This window comes from Astatotilapia calliptera, chromosome 4, assembly GCF_900246225.1.
Source record: "Astatotilapia calliptera chromosome 4, fAstCal1.2, whole genome shotgun sequence".
NCBI classification, from domain to species: Eukaryota; Metazoa; Chordata; class Actinopteri; order Cichliformes; family Cichlidae; genus Astatotilapia; species Astatotilapia calliptera.
Window position 1 is genome coordinate 20471775 of NC_039305.1, and position 16244 is coordinate 20488018.

The 16244-nt window shown below is 41.8% G+C and overlaps 2 protein-coding genes across 3 annotated transcripts; both read right to left on the reverse strand.

Moving 5' to 3' along the window:
- Positions 1-312: 312 nt before the first annotated feature.
- On the reverse strand, positions 313-11440 carry arhgdia (Rho GDP dissociation inhibitor (GDI) alpha). 2 transcript variants are annotated; one of them, XM_026165416.1, is made up of 6 exons: positions 11333-11440; positions 3199-3397; positions 2328-2411; positions 1791-1867; positions 1571-1634; positions 313-1299 (listed from the first exon to the last, which is right to left on the reverse strand). In XM_026165416.1, exons 2-6 carry the CDS (start codon positions 3389-3391, stop codon positions 1097-1099), a joined length of 621 nt encoding a protein of 206 aa, XP_026021201.1. In that variant the 5' UTR covers positions 3392-3397; positions 11333-11440; the 3' UTR covers positions 313-1096. The 2 variants fall into 2 exon arrangements, with proteins under 2 accessions (XP_026021201.1, XP_026021200.1); XM_026165415.1 differs by lacking the exon at positions 11333-11440 and adding an exon at positions 4644-4726.
- Positions 11441-12434: 994 nt separating this feature from the next.
- alyref (Aly/REF export factor) lies at positions 12435-15798 on the reverse strand. Its single transcript, XM_026165404.1, has 6 exons — positions 15379-15798; positions 13799-13957; positions 13558-13705; positions 13398-13461; positions 13120-13315; positions 12435-13024 (listed from the first exon to the last, which is right to left on the reverse strand). Exons 1-6 carry the CDS (start codon positions 15616-15618, stop codon positions 13010-13012), a joined length of 822 nt encoding a protein of 273 aa, XP_026021189.1. The 5' UTR covers positions 15619-15798; the 3' UTR covers positions 12435-13009.
- Positions 15799-16244: the final 446 nt, after the last annotated feature.

Below are 16244 nucleotides of genomic sequence, written 5' to 3' on the forward strand. Positions count from 1 at the left end.
TAAAGCCATTAGTACAACCCGGACTCTTAGATTTAGAGTTCATTTATTAGATTTGAAGAAACCTACAAAGTACTGAAATGAAGGTGTTGGCGAATAAAGCTGATATGATTGACACCCTGAAACAAGGAGACTAGCATGTCCTCAGTCCTGATTCCCTGTCAATGCAATACAAAATCTGTTAAAACAGGCTCACACGATGGTCTGGCAAATATAATATTTAATAGTAAGAAGGCAACTGGCTCAACTAGGCTGTCTATTTTTTTTTATTTTTTATTTACTTGTTAAGGCCACGCGGCTGCTAAAAAACAAAATAAAACCTGCCAAAATACCCTGATCAGGAAAAAAATAAAAAAAAGAACAAACAGCCACAGCTAAAGCGAGGGAATGCAAGGGGGTTAGAGGTAACTGCTTTCCCTCTTCTCTCAGCAGAATTTGCTGGCTGTTCGACTATCTGGAAAAAAGAAGTGGCCTGAATTCCAAATAATTTAACAAGACCCAACTACAAATAATCTGCTCAAAGGCTTTAGGCGGGCTGTGTCCAAGATTTGTGTCCAGCAATTACTGCTCAGTGACCGTACAGCGATCTTGTGCACGCAGCACTTTAGCTTCCTGTACAATTCTTTCCAAGGCAGATCGTGGTAATCGTACAAAACAATGTGAAAAAGAGAGAAAAGAAAGGAAGGAAAAAAGTGATAGGAATCAAATTTGCTTGTTAACAGATGCTTTTTTTTTTTTTTTTCCTTTTTTATAAACAAACTGTAACCAAAAATCTGGATAATGAACACCATTTACTTTCTCCGGGTTTTTTTTAAGATGTCATTCTTGTAATAAAGGCTGGTGCAAACAAAAATCAATCAGCGTTGCTATGGGAGGAATGATGAAGTGATTGGAATTTAGAAGAAAAGGAAAATAGATGGAACCGCAGGAGAGGAGTGAGCAAGCTGATGGACGGAGAGAGCAAAAGACTGAAACAATCCAGTATCCAGGGGGAGGTGGGAATGATGGCAAGAAAAAAAGAAAAGCGGAAACAAAGCAGAGGAAGACATTGGTGGACCAGCGAGCGAGTGTGGGAAGGGGGGAAAAAAAATCAAAAAAATCAGTCCTTCCAATCCTTCTTGATAGCGAGGCTCCATTCCCAAGACAGGTGATCGTTTTTGTCGTCATCGGTGAACTTGGACTTGATATGGTAGGTGCCGCGGGCCAGCATCCCTTTTGGGGCTTCCTCCATTGTGGTGAGGAACTCGTACTCCTCGCTTGGTCTGGGGCCGTAGCTGCCCACCATGTAATCAGACTTGTCAACTGCACATCACAGAGGGAAAGAAAAAGGAGAACTTTAGGATCAAGAGGCAGACTCACTAGTTTTTATTTTGTTTTGCCTTTTGTTTTTAAGTCAGTTTAGCTCCAGCATGGATTTTTATCATATGAAAATGGTTATAGTTTTAGTTTCATTGTTTTTTAATAATTACTGTATGGTGACCATGTATGAGAGGCAAGGTTTAGGAAAATCAGTACAGCTTTATAAAAAAAACCCCAAAAAAACAGCAGAGTGAGATGATTTGAGCAGGCTCACCTTTAACTCCTTTCCTGAAAGTTTGCTGCATGTACTTCAGGCCTGACACGATCTCTTTGTTGACCTGCAGAAGGCAACAAGAGTTAAATTCCTCTGAAAAGCCTCTGACGATAATGATAGTGCTCTGCAGACTGCAGTTACATCTCCAGCAGTGCTGTAACAACAACACTGCGACGTAAACAGAGCGCAGTGGCGAGTGTGACAAACACCAGACTCTCACCTTGAAGCAGATCTTTATTCTGTACTCAACTCCCTCCTTCATCGGAAACGGGTTCTTCCTGAAGCCTTCCAGGTCCCCTGGCAGAAAGCAACACAGCAGGGACAGAAGAGTCAGATTCTTTCCACTTTGACTATATATATATATATATATATATATATATATATATATATATATATATATATATATATAAATAAACTGTTCCCGTGGATTTTGGGGGTTACGACACCCTGTAGTAAGAATAATGACCACCAGGGGGAACAATGTCACAAGTGAGCCTCTGCTCTGCTGGAGGGGGCTGAAGTTTCAGGAAATGGCTCATTAACGCGGACACATAGGAATCAAGTCGACACCGATTAGTGAACTAATGACCCAGCAGGCCTATGACCCCCACCACACACACACACACACACACACACACACACACACACACACACACACACAACAATGAGACTTGTATGCCAGCCTCACTTCTGCTCACTTATTTTAGATTTCTAGTTTCTAAACTAAAATCGGCACGGACACACCTGCTCTACTTACCAGTCAGATCGAGGACCAGATTGTTTGGAGCCGTATCGCACACCAGAACCATCTTCGTCACCTGGACGTTGGGGACAGTGGGATCTAAGACAAGAAGAAGAAGTCACGCAATTAAAAACATCGTCACAGTATAGCAGGAGACAGAACATCTCATTAGTTTGAATAAAACAACAAAAATGCTCAGGGGAGGTGTTACGTACACACACATCCATTTGTGTGTATATAACTACTCGAACACTCACTCTACGTTGCATTTAATTTCAGTGAAATTTGTCTAAAACATTAAATGCTCGTATCTGGAGAGTTAGAAACGCCATAACAATCTCTGCTTTTCAAGCTCTTGAACTGAAATTGTACTCCGGAAAGGATTTGCTTTACTTTGCACACGTGGAGTTGCTCTACTTTCATGAATACTGTGCTAAAATTAGTAATTTAAAGCCTTTTAACTAACAAAGATTTCAGATCAACAGTACCAGCATGCTGTATGACAGTAAATCTGTATATTTTTTAAACAGATTTCTTTGCTGAGAATATAACTCAATGGCAAAAATACAGGAAAGAGTCTGTCTGAGCTGTTAATGACTAGTTTCTGACTCATCAGCTCAGTTTTCAATATTCTAACTGTTTCCACAACAAATTCCTGGCCTTGTGATACGCCGTGCTATTGGTAGGACAAACATGTTGAGCAACAACGTTGGCAGGTTTATTAAAGAATGACTTTAACATACTTTTGTCATGTCGTCACTACACAGGTTTTAATCATAAATTTAAAAAAGGCAAAAGCTAAATCCACAAGAAAAAACACTCCAACTCTTCTTGAAATCAATGCGTATTTAAACTTATTGACGTATGTTAATTAACATCAACACACCAACGACTACAGCAGCTGCGTTTCCCAGCAGCGCCTCCTTGTATTTGCGCAGGCTCTCGTCATCTTGGTCCAGCTCCTGGATCTCCTTCAAGCTCTTCTGGGCGGGGGGTTTGTAGTTGACAGAAGAGTCGCTCTCATCATTGGCTGCTGCGATCGCTGCCAGCTCCTCTGGTGTGGGCTCGTGCTCTGCCATGGTGTGCTAATTGCAGCAGGAAACATTGACAGAAGAGAGAGGAAGGGTTAGATGACAGGAAAGTAGAGTAATACACTTTGACCAACAGAGGTTCGCACCACAGACTGCTTCTCCTTTTCAGCAAAGTAGCGACGGGCTGTTTAAGACTTCCAGCTGCTGGGATTCATTATCCTGAGGGATAACAAACTTTGACCTGGGCGCAGCACTCTAAAGCTGCAGGTCATGTAGGAAGAAACAGCCTATTCTACTGCTTTAATAGTTCACATGCTGAAAGACAAAGTAATGGCATCTGCTCTGCAAAAACTTTCACTTCAGAGCAACTTCCCTGTTCAAACAGAGTGACAAGAGGAACAATCCACAGAGCTCGTGTGCACTATTTTCTTCATTAACAGGCAGCTGGCAACAGGTCAGCTATATTGAAATAAACCAAAGATGAGTCAGTTTTGTGCCTTGCGGGCAAATTTCACATTATTTTGACAAGAGCCCAGCCACTTCCAAAGCCCCTTTGTTTATTCAACACCTCAACACAGACTTGCACATATGCACACACCCTAGCAGACACGAGCCAAGACACATGACACTCTAACCCTCGCAGTCTACTTGGCGGACCAGCCAGTTTCCCTGATGTCGCAGCGATGACATACAGCAGAGGTTGGTGGTCTAAGAAGCTGATGGTTATCTGAGCTCCATGCTGTCCTAGTCTCTCCGGCTCAACAGCAAGTAAAAAACAGCAATGCGCGCGTGGCCGTTTACACCCAGCTGTGCTCTCACAACCACTCTTACTGCTAATTGCCAGTGATTCTGAGCAGGCAACAGCACAGTAACACAATGAGACCTTGGACAACAAACCTGCTCTAGTTATGCAATTTATAACATCTGGTGCACAAATGCTGGGCAAAGCCTGCACAGTGCTGTTCAACACATGCAGCTGGATGATGGTACTGTGTAACACTTGCGTGAGGTCTGTTCTGCAAGCACAACAAGATGAGAACAGAACCTGCAGTCATCAACAAACTGATAGCACTTTTCTACTCTTATCGACCACTGAAGCCTCACGTACAGTGCAAACCACAGTCGCAGTCATACAGTGCTTTATCGACTTGAAGCAGTTGATTTATCACACATAGAAAGCAAGAAGGCAGAGACCTGCAACGGAAACACAAAGACCAGCTTTCATGCACTTTGCCCTTTGAGGCGAATCTCAAAGCAACTCTAAACTTCTAACAAAATTAGAAGAAGTGACACTACTTACTGTCAAATAATGAGGCAACACAGCAGAAAGCTCTTTCTGGTCAGCGACAATTATTTATTAATCTGCAGGTGTTGCCCTGTCTTGCCATGAACAGAACATTCCTCCTAGCTAGCGAGCAGCTACACCCTCAAATGTCTCATCCTGCGTGTTTGCATGTTGAAAGAACTTCCTGTACTGCGCTGAATTTAACCATGCATCAACACGGGCCACACGTATCACTGTTTTAAACTGTGCAAAAATGTGCAGTATTGCATTAAACTGAAAGAGGAAGATTAGAGCACCAACTTCTTCTCCTTTAAACTCTTAGTTACACATGCTACAAAGATGCAGGCAGTGACTAACACCTCAGCTTCTTTTTCTTTTGTACTGTTGCAAATCAGGTTAACCCGGGAGGTAATGACACAATGAACGGGTACAGGCGAGCTAACAAATGCGGATAAAGCAAACGCACAAGAACCCACCAGACAAACAACCCTTAAGTGGCGACAGCTTACGAGGCCAGTTTCACCTGCTCAGTACAGGTTGTTACCCTCGGCAGCAGAATACAGCTGACACAACCTCACCCATTGCAGCAAATCACACTCAGCAAATGAACAGTGTTGAAAAAAACAAAACTGGTTTGTTGATCCGCCTAACCCTCTGCTCTGCTCTATTTTGCCTCCATATACAGTTGGGCATTAGCCAAGCAGGAACTGAGAATGCAGCACAGTTTGTTTTTTTTGTTTTCCCCAAATTGGGCCTCTATGCTCCCATAAAAGCACAAATTCCTCTTATCCCAATAGCTTGCTGGTTTGGCCTGTCAGCTGTGTGAGTGTTTCCTGGTCAAAAAGACAGGGAGAAAGAGACGGAGAAGAAAATCAGACCAGATATCACAGTGATGTGTCATATCATTCTTCAAGGCACAGGTTGTTTTTCTCGCTTCCTCTTCTCGACTTTCAATGCACTCCTTGTGACGGCTGTGCAGCGAGCAGCATTGTGACTGCAGCATACCAAACTGTCACACAGCAGGAAGTGCTCAGTCACAGAGAACTGGCATGTTTCTCTACTGGAAACTATTCTGAAAATCTCAAGTCAAAACTTCTCTGTCCTAAATCTCAGCTGTTAGTGTATAAAAATTATTATTTTTTGACTGGATCAGTACCTCACCTCCAAGATGAAAGTATGGCTGAATCTAATAACTATATACTATTCAGTTAGTGATTCTAAACCACTAGGTAAGTCACAAAGCAAACCTTGAACTGAGCTTCTACACCGTTGGCATTTTGAAACCGCAAATTTTTACATCGCAACGGAGACGCGCCAAGCTTTACTCTCCTTTTTTGACTCCAATGGGGGCCGAAATACAACAAAATGATTCTATTCTATTCAACCAGAGCTAAAACTAGACTGAGATCATAAAATCATCAAGACAGGTCATAAAATCAGAACATGGTTTAATTGCTTTAATTGTTGTACAGCGCTTTGTGAGCTCTATATAAAGAAGCTTTACTAAGAACACATGAAAAGCAGGTTTGCATTATGGCATTGCTGGCACAAGTAAGCATGCAGGGTTAAGACACTTCCTGCTTCCATTTTCATGCTTGGAAAACGGAAGCCAGTGTGTCCATCTTTTGTATACAGTGTACGATTGGATAACATTTTCCCAGAAAAACATGATTATGGTGCACAGAGAAACAGTTTCCAAATTTGTCTCTAATGATACTAAGCCTGGTAATGACTAGACTGACGTGAAATACAATCACCATAATAAATGCAGGCAGTCATTTCTGAACTGTAAAACTGCAGGGCATCTGATGAAGTTATTCCAGTGCATCGAGCCACATTTACCAACATAAGCACCAAGAAATTATAGATACGGCTGTTCTAAGTGTGGCAGACAGCCACATCACTTCAAGCTACCATCTTAATCAAGTGTGAAATTGTTGATTCAGCATATTTTTAAAGAGAGCCCTTTCCCCCCCTCGCTCAATCCATGTGGCTTGTGGCTAAGCAGCTACATACTGAGCTGACAGGAAAAGGCCCCGTCATTGTTCTGCCTGCTGGGAATCAACACAGAGGTCATGAGATCGTGTAAACCCACACTGGGATGTGCTGCTGGACTTCTCCTTTTCAGTGTCCCAACCTTCACCTGTGCTACTTTCTCCTTACAGGTGATAATCTCGCCGCTTGGCTGGACTAAGCAGCACAAATTTACAAACATACCAGGCTTGGCAGGAGTTGAGGCTTGAGATTAGTCTTGCTCCCTAGCAACACTGCTGAGCAATAAGAAAAGGTGGGATTATGGATCACAAGGCATTCGGGGCCAGGAGAGGAAAGTGTTTGTGTGGAAGTGTCGCTGGTGACGCACCACGAAGCTCTCCTGCTGAAACATTAGTGACTGTGGCAAGTTATTGAGGTTAAGGAGGCACCAGGTAATCCCTGTGGGATGACACAAGAGCTACAGGTGTCATTAATATATGTGTGTGAGTGTTCATAAGGGTAATGAACTAGATATTATATTACTGAAACATCCATACAATGAAAGCAAACTTGTGGTTCTTGTGTTTGTCCTCATCTTTCAGGTTGCATATTGTTGTTATTGAATATCTACTTTTAACCATTAATGAGGTGAATAAAAAAAGTTATTCTTTCATATGCCACATCCCCTGGACAGAAATACTAGAAAACAAATTTTATAGAGTTTTTAAATCAAAGTTAAAGTCAACTTTTTATTCTCTACTAAAATACTGAGCATTATTTCGATAGTAAATAGAGATTAGAAGTGATGTATTCTGTATTTCCCTGGTTTACTTTCATTAAGCACCATGAACGGCATTATTTAAAAATTAAAATGTAACATTTATTATATATTTATAGAATATCAAATATATATATATAAAAAAATAATAAAACATGGTTATGAGTTTAATCTACTAAAATTACTTAGATTTAACCTGGGTTTTTAGATCATGGAAAGTCAGGGTTCACAAAGCATTTTCTTTAGTTGTTGTTGGCATTTATTTTGATTTGCTGTTTGAGCATATTGGCATAATGTGGTTGGTGCTGGCATCACCTAACCAATCCTAAATATGGGATTAGAGCTACAGACTTCTAACAACAAACTGTAATCCTGAGAAAACATGAGGAAGTAAAAGACAAAACCCAAACGAATCCCAGCAACTGCAACAACAAAGTCTCAATAGATGCGACTCTAAATACAATCACGTATTCTATTCAATTTGTAGGCTGTGTAGGTATATCATTTTGATGTCCAAGACAGTTTTAGCCTTATTTAGTCTCAGGAGTGAGCACTTCAAAGGTATGCCTATAGATATAAAAGGTCAACAAGTGTGCTACAAGCCTTTGGAGCATCTGTTAAAAGGACTGTGACTACACAAAGCATATGTAGCAATAAAATTGCTTAGAAATAATTTGCAGAAAGCAGGAACAAAAAAAAGAAAAAAAAAAAAAAGAGGACATAATAGTTTCCTCTGTAGAGAATCAAACATTTACTGATGCCGTTCAAAGAAAGCCAAAGGGCTTACACACACATTTTAGGGTCCATCTCACTGTCTGCACTCAAAGGTTGATCGCTCATTTATTATCTGCTTTAAGGTGTCTGAAGATCCAGCATAAACTATCACGACAACAACAGGTTAATGTAGAGGTTTACCCCTGAGGCTACCTGGATAAGCCAGTTACCATCCCTCACAGTCCAGCCCTCTGGTCGTGGAAGATTTGATGTAATCTTATGAGCTCCGTTTAGAGCCACTGGTAATGCAATAGATGCTGCTGTTCAGGTTCTTCACTGCAGGCAAAGGGCAATGGAGCGGAGGGGGGAGGGGGACAACAAACAGCATATCACAGGCTGGAGTAAAGGCAAAAGAGAGCTGCAAACTGGAAAACCCTGAATGCACGCAGGTTCAGCAACAACTCATATTTGTTAAGAATACTTTTTATTAGCCAGGTTTTCCAGTGATTAGGCACATACAGCAGCCAGGTGCAGGACAAAGTAAACCAATATGGGAAGCCTGCTTTACTGATAAATCAAAAAGTGGAAGTATTATCGCTGATAACTTACAGTCTGAATTTGTTTCATGGAATAAAGCACACGTTTACCTCAGAGACAAGAACAGGACATGAACAGCGCTTTACTAGACCTTTATGAGGTGACATTTAGCTCCTGGCCTTAACTCTATTCTAGAAAGTGATGCTTTGATCCTCTCAGCTCTCTGTGTTCTTGCTCTTTCATGCAGCTCTCAGTGCACATAAGCCCTTTGGAGTCGTTCAATTTTACCTACACAATCTCTCTACAGTTGCACTTTGCTTTAGCGGTGACTTCTCTGATTTGGGTGCGCCACAAAAATCCTAATCATCAAATCAGCAGATTGGGATTTGATTCGAAATGAACTACCCTGCAATGACTGTAATGGAAAGGGGTGCTGCTGTAAGACCACATCCTGTATCCACCGTCTCTGTAGTTCAACTTTTTTTTTTTCATGCATACAGATCGAGAATATTTCACATGTATCAGATAATGTAACTATTATATCGTTCCGCTGTTATCTTGCTGTCATTTTAAGCTTTTTTTTTTTATTTATCTCAGTAGAAAATTGTGCACTTAGCACAATGACTGCAAAGTGCAGCGCTTTGGTGGCATGAATTAAGACCTGCACCACACACCACATGAAAATACCTTTCTGCTGTGCATCTGAGTAATGCAGAGCCCCCATGTTTGATGAAACTGATTAAGCCCGCAGCACATGTCTTCAAATAAGGAAGCCTTGCACCTCAGGCAGCAACTGAACCATTTTGTCTGTCAAGAAATTACTGCAAGCTTCCTTTTTCAGGCGGGCTTGATGATTCATATCCTTTAACGTGCTAACCACAGCACTGCACAACTCATCTTCTTCAAGCTAACCTGGGGGCCTAACTTAATCCAAGCTAAGCATTTTTTTAATGATAGAAATGCTAGAAGGCCTGCTCCTGAAGCCTCTAAAAAAAGAAGAAAAAAAACATGATAGGTTCAATCAAGTTGTAGGGGCAGTGCTAACATGCCAAATCTTTGAGGAAGTGCTGTAGAGCTGATGCAATCCAGAGGAACCCAACCCTAACAAATATAGACAAGTGGGTAGGATAAAAACAGAAATGCAATGAGATAAGGAGTGGAGGAGTATGCAGGGACACTGGTAAATCGGTTTAACATGTGCTAATGAATAAAAGACTAAAATGTCACAGAAAGGGTTTAAATCCATGGTCAATGAGCAGCAGAAAGAACAGGAGTGGCTGTGAGAGAACAGAAAAGCAAAACATGTCTTCATCCCCAAGAAGGCCCAGGATAAATAGGAAGCTTTAAAAATAGCCGGTGAGAAATCCCTTCGAACAGCAGCCGGAAGCTAAGCGTGAATGGGAGAGCCAAGGCGCCAGCCACGCTGAAAGGTCAGGGCTTTGCGCTGCTACGCTGGCTAAGAAAGTCCACTAGAAAAGTGTGGCACATGGAGAAAAACAATGATTTGGTTAAAATCTCTTTTGTTATGTAAACTGAGAAGGGCAAATGCATCATCAACTTTACTTTGTCAGTTCATAGAAATATGCTCCAGCCATTTTTGCAGTTCAGGCCTGTGGTTTTGACCCTTGCACTCTTCACTGTGAGTTGCTGGAACATGTTTGAAGATTATAGCAGTGTCAGGAAAGCACACCAAAAATGTTAAGTACCGACCCTAAATGGGTCTTTCTCCTTTCTTTTCTAAACCTCTGTAGGCCTCTCCTCACACCAGAGGAAATAAACTGCTGCAAGACACATCCGCCCGCCACTGGAAGCTCGCAACATTTTAAATATGAGGTGAAGCAAGTGAACAATTCACGGCAGAAGTTGATTAAACAGAAGGTTCTCGACCTTCTATAAGAAAAGAAGGGGCCAAAAAATCCTCTACTTATCATGCACACACATATACAGGAAGGAAAGGGAGGCTTCACGGTTTGTGTGATCACGCTGAGAAATCACTTGCCAGCCATTCAGCCAAAAGCACACAGCTTAACTATCACACCCAAAGTGCTCAAGAAGTTACTCGATCTTGGCAGATTTGATCGACGTGCTCTGATTAATTGTTTGCAAGTAAAAAACAAAAAAAGCCAAAATGGTGGCTGCTTCAAGTGTAAGCTAATTCAAATTAAAAGACAGATGAGTTCCAGGAAGTGGCTGAAAAATGTTCCTCATATAAAGGGCATGATCATGAAGAATGTGTTAAAGCAGACTAAACTACTAATTTGAACAAATCCCCTACTTTACTGGTCAGTGCAATCACTTTATGTGTGTGCTTTTAACAGCAACGGGTGACATTTCGTTACTTAATAGCCCCAACCCTCTCAGCTCAGATCGGGTTCAACACCCGGAAATTCACAACTAACCGACGGCTTCGAACAACCTTACAGTGACTTCGCTGTAATTTTAAGAAAACGACATTAGTGCAACTACGGGAGTATAACATGCTATTAAAAAGTAGTTCCTTAACTACAGTAAGCGATTATTTGGTAAACATTTTTTCTAGAATTCAGGTTCAAGCGGTAAGTTAGCCGTTTTTTTTTCCTTTTTTCTTAGCAAGTAATCGATAGAAATTTGCCGGAGCAGCTTAAGGACGTATACTAACGCACATTTAACAGAATAAAATACATTATAAGAAGACTTAAGTGGGTGTTTTATCTACTCTTACCGTTTTACTTGTGGTTGGCTGGAAACGTCTCCTGTGAATGGGAGTGCAGTGAAGCGGCAGAGGAAAATCTGAGCCCGGTGCCGCTGACGGGCACAATGTCCGGTATGCCACCTTCAAAATAAAGGGCGACAAAAAAAACACATTTTTAAAAACGTAGCCCCAGCTGCACGCAGTATAGATACAATACATTTTAAAAATAGAAAATATCCACAACAAAGTATTTTTTAAGCTCGACTATGAATTTTCTTTGTATGTGGTTCAAATAACTTAATGTTAAGTACAATTTAGAATAGTATTTTTTCTGAGTGGGGACTTCTAGTTTTAGTATCTTTATACTTGTGTGACAGTGCATTTTAATTAATCGTGTATGAATTGCTATTGTTTATTTTTTATATGAGTTCAAATAAACTGCAAAACTACATTTCAGTCCATCAGTAACTCATAAACTATATATGTAACGTTCTTATTTGTATTATGGGTAGACTATTTATGTTTTCTGAATGCATAACCTATACTTCACACTGAAGTGTGAAGCTAGCATCGAATTGTCACTTTTACCTATAAATCGTACTACGCTGCTATATGAGAACAATAATAATAATAATGATAATAGAACAGGATAAAACGTTTATATAAAAGTCGCGCAGATAAGATCAGATGATTTCCACGTATTACCTTGAAAGCCAACCGGAAACTGTTCTTCTGAACGTTTCACACTTTTTGCCCCGCAACGCTTCCGGGAAATATGCGCTTCGACACGCGTGGGCATGCAGATGTAGTTACCTTTTGTGGCTGTTTTTACACTACGTTCACTTCACGCCCTCTTTGGTTTTTAGTCACTTGATCACATCTGTAGCACAGCACATAAGCCTCTTTACAGACTTGAGATTTAATACACGCCTGTGTGCTTGCAAAAGGCGTGGTGACGAGCACATACTGAAAACTTAAAGGTATATAGCAGAGCAGGGTGCCATCTAGTGGCTGTACTTCAACAGTATCATTTTCTGCAGCAAATAGAGCACGTTGGGCCTACAACTAATGCGTGCATTACAATTAATCCAGTCCTCCATCTGCTAGTTAGCAAAGGTTTTCGAAACCCAAGTTCTAGGCCACTCCTTTTATTTTTCCATTTAAATGGCAAATCTGTATTTTACAGTTGTTGCAAGTTTCCAAAACAATGCAAATGTTTATTCCAAAATACAGAAACGTCAGCAAATACAGGTCTTTAATCCTGATACGCTACAGGTGAAATAATACATTTTATAGTGAACTATAGTGCACAAGTAGACATATGACCAGAAAAAACAAAAAAAACTAAGAAAAACAAAACCCAAACAAAGGGACATTTAATGTGGTTAATATGCACTGCAGGTTTTTATTACAATTGTTTAACTACAGGGTAGAAGAACAAACTGGGGAAACCCAGTTCCATAACCTACAGTTGAAACCATTTTTTTCCACCAGAAGAGAGAGGAGGAAAAAAAAAAAAAAAAAAAAAAAAAAATCACAAACAAAACTGGTAAAAAACACTTTGGAGCATTTAAAACAAGAGGTGGGGCAATATTTTCAATCACATTAGAAGACAACCAAGTGTAAAATAATCTGCACATTTGTAACAGCCACCCTTCTGTGCAGACAGGAAGGGACGACGACCCTCAGGAGCTTGTTTTTACGTTCTTAGCTGGTGTCCATCTGAGAAAACAAACCAAGAGTTAATTAGACATGTGAGAAAATGGACAATCCGTTACTCAGAAGAAATCATATTTAAAAGTTTCAGGTAGACATACCCTGGCATTGTAGGCATCTAACTGGGCATCGAGCTCCTCTGCTGACAGCTGCTGCTTGCTACTACCGCCACGGCCGCCTCGTCCTCGTCCTCTAGGGCCACCTGCACCACGCCCTCCACGGCCTCTCTGCATGCCTCCAAAGCCGCCACCACCACGACTTCTGTTCATCATGCCTCCTCCGCCGCCTCTGTTCAGACTGAAGATAAAGGAGCCTTTACACATCGAGTCATCAAATGCATTTGCTGCCCCCTCCCAAACAAAAAGAAATATTAACGTACCCCTGCATTGGCCGTCTCTGTGTGTCGATCTGTGATGTGACGAGCTGAATGTTCATAGGCCGCCCTAAAAACACAAACACCATGAACCTCAAAATCTTTACAGAAGCAGCGAACTTTAAGAAACTGTTTATACTGGCAGGTCAAAGAATGTAAGACTTACCATCCAGTGGGATGCCGTTGTATTGCTTCATGGCCTTGAGCGCATCTGCCCTCCTTTCAAAGTGGACATCGGCAGTTCCCAGGCTTCTTCCTGATCGGTCGTAATGAACTGCGGCCTTTTTCAGAGTTCCAAACTCAGCAAAAAGTTCCTAAAAAACACACGCCCAAAACAATTGGTTCCTCTTGATCCAGACTGTTAAACACACCAACCCAGGCCAAGAATCACAAACAACTTAGAATACCTGAATATCTGCATCTGAGACCCCAAAGTCGAGATTGGACACGAGGAGCTTCCCTCCAGTTTCCACGCCAGCTCCTCCTCCACCTCCAGCAGCACCATTGAAGCCGCTGAAGCCGTTGTCGAACATGTCGTGCTGCCACTTATCTGGAAGCTGTTTAGGCTGCAACAGACGAAAGAGAACGCACCTGCTGACTTCAGGATCCCCTTGCCTCTGCTATTCACAGAGTCCACACGGCTGGGTGTTGGGGCAAGCAGGGGCTCCACTTCCAACATGGCCAGGGTGCTCAGGTCCCCCAAGAGGATCCCCACTATTCCCTGCCCACCCCAATCACTACAAGCAAGTGAATCACTTCAGACATATAAGGACATACACAAGACAACTTAATATATATAGAATAATTAAAAGGCAAGGGGATGTCTTGTATATAACCTGTACATGCATACACTTTGGATACATTTTCTTTCTTTTTTTTTTAAAGTACATGTCTTTTCAATGACCAAGTTCAAATGGAGCCAACTGATTTTATTATAGCCCACTCCCACCCATAATCTCTATGTTTAAACCCAAACAACCTCCCATGCTAGCTACAAAAACTGCCCACTGTTTTCTTGCCAGCTGCACCTCCACCAGAGGCCCTCCAGACATGATCCTCAGGGACACAGGGGGTCGCCGTCTGAAGCAGCGTTGCCTCCAGCGTTGCACCATGTTTTCCAGGCCCGCCCAAGAGTTCTTTACCAAGCCACGAAAAGGGCTTTCATGAAGGGGGAAATGTCCATAGGATGAGTGGGGAAGGGGATGTAAACAAACTGAAAGGGGGCCCAGCTATCCCCCCATCAATGAGCGTGGATTATCTGAGCGTCCATTTTGAGACACGCCATTTTGACTGGGGCTTTGTTTAGATATTCATTCACAATTAAGGAGTGATGATTTGCCTTAACATGAAAACTATCAGAGAGGAGGTTTAAAGTCCACTGATCCATCCAAACAGCAACAGCCACACCGGTTGAATAGCCACCAAAATGGGCCTTGCTGAGAAGAGCGTCAGCCACTCCCGAACAAAAGGCCGTCTGGTCGCTGCGCTGGGACTTGACCAAAAAAAAAAAAAAAAAAAAAAAGAGGAAGGATTTTGCTCCCACGATAGTAGCGTGCGGGTAGACTTTGTCGTTGATGAGATTTCCTTTCACCATCAATTTGACACAAGAGGTGGAAAAGCACCGATATGGACCTTGGACGACTAGCTCTAAATTAAGGTGCTTGATTCAAAATGGCGCCGCTTCGGCCTTTACGATCCAACTTTAGCTAGTTAGCCAACACGGCTAACACAACTGCTCTCTCCAAAAAGGGCTCCTCTTGAAAAAGGATGTAACACATACGGATTGTGGGAGAGGGGACACAATATGCATACAACTTCCATTAATGCTTAGCCGCCAATTATAGAGCTCTCCTCCGAAGGGAAAACTCGGCGGCTAGCAATCATTTTATTCGCTTGACTAGCAAGCTGGCTAGGGGATTAGCTACAGAACGACGTTAACCAGGCATTTTCAGCTTTGTCGAAGGCTTTTCCTTTAACTTTCTCATACCCTGCTGTAAGGCGTTGGTCTGCCTCTAGCGCGTTTCGGGATCTGTCGATTCCTCATCGGGCCGGATCCGCCGCCTCGGCCTCCAAATCCTCCACCGCTGATTCCGAGACGCCCGGGGCCTCCTCCTCCACGGCCGCCTGCGCCTCCGCGGCCTCGACCTCTGCCGCCCCGGACTCCACCTCTCTGCTGCCTGTTCTGCTTGATAATGTCGTCTAGAGACATATCCATTTTATCGGTCATTATGCTGCCCCAATAATGCTAAACTGTTAATGAAATAGTTAAAAAAAAAAGTAAAGCCCTAGACTTCAATGGTCCCTCTGCCTGCTCTTTCCTCTCTCTCCCCGACGACAAAACACAATGAGTAGACCTTTGCTCAATAAAGAAAAACAGTTTCGTCGCGTATCATACGTAGATATACGTCAACGCGTAGTAACAGCTTTCTGTCCAATCAGACTTTAGTACAAAGTTACCAACAGGGAATTGCTATTGTTTTGCTCCCCAGATGAGTATCGGTAAACAATTAACAGTATCGTCCGAAACACTAAATCTACAATTATTCAAATAATCTAAATATTAAATAAATTTACCGTTTTCACTGTAAATTTCATTATTTTGAGTTGTAGTTGAAAGTCTTCAGTACACAAACTACTACAGCTATGTGTGTATAAAATAACTGAAATAAAAACAAACGAAAAATAAAGAAAATGTACCACTGTTAGTCAGTTTGAATAAATATGTACATATTTGTGGCCATAACCGATCGTCATGGTAATTTTTTGGCTTTTAATGATTTCTGTGAACTGACGTTTTCCAGTGTGGAATGATTGTAAAGCACTGGCTAAACTATAGATATACACCCCACAATT

Bases quoted from the DNA above. Each gene is read 5' to 3' on its own strand.
- arhgdia (XM_026165416.1), bottom strand. From the start codon at position 3,391: ATGGCAGAGCACGAGCCCACACCAGAGGAGCTGGCAGCGATCGCAGCA. The intron at 2,412-3,198 runs GTGTGTTGATGT...TTCTTGTCTTAG, and splicing joins CGCAGCTGCTGTAGTCGTTG to ATCCCACTGTCCCCAACGTC. The intron at 1,635-1,790 runs GTGAGAGTCTGG...TGCCTTCTGCAG, and splicing joins GAATAAAGATCTGCTTCAAG to GTCAACAAAGAGATCGTGTC.
- alyref (XM_026165404.1), bottom strand. From the start codon at position 15,618: ATGACCGATAAAATGGATATGTCTCTAGACGACATTATCAAGCAGAAC. The intron at 13,706-13,798 runs GTATTCTAAGTT...TGTGTTTTTTAG, and splicing joins TCTCAGATGCAGATATTCAG to GAACTTTTTGCTGAGTTTGG. The intron at 13,316-13,397 runs GTACGTTAATAT...CTTTATCTTCAG, and splicing joins CAGAGACGGCCAATGCAGGG to TCTGAACAGAGGCGGCGGAG.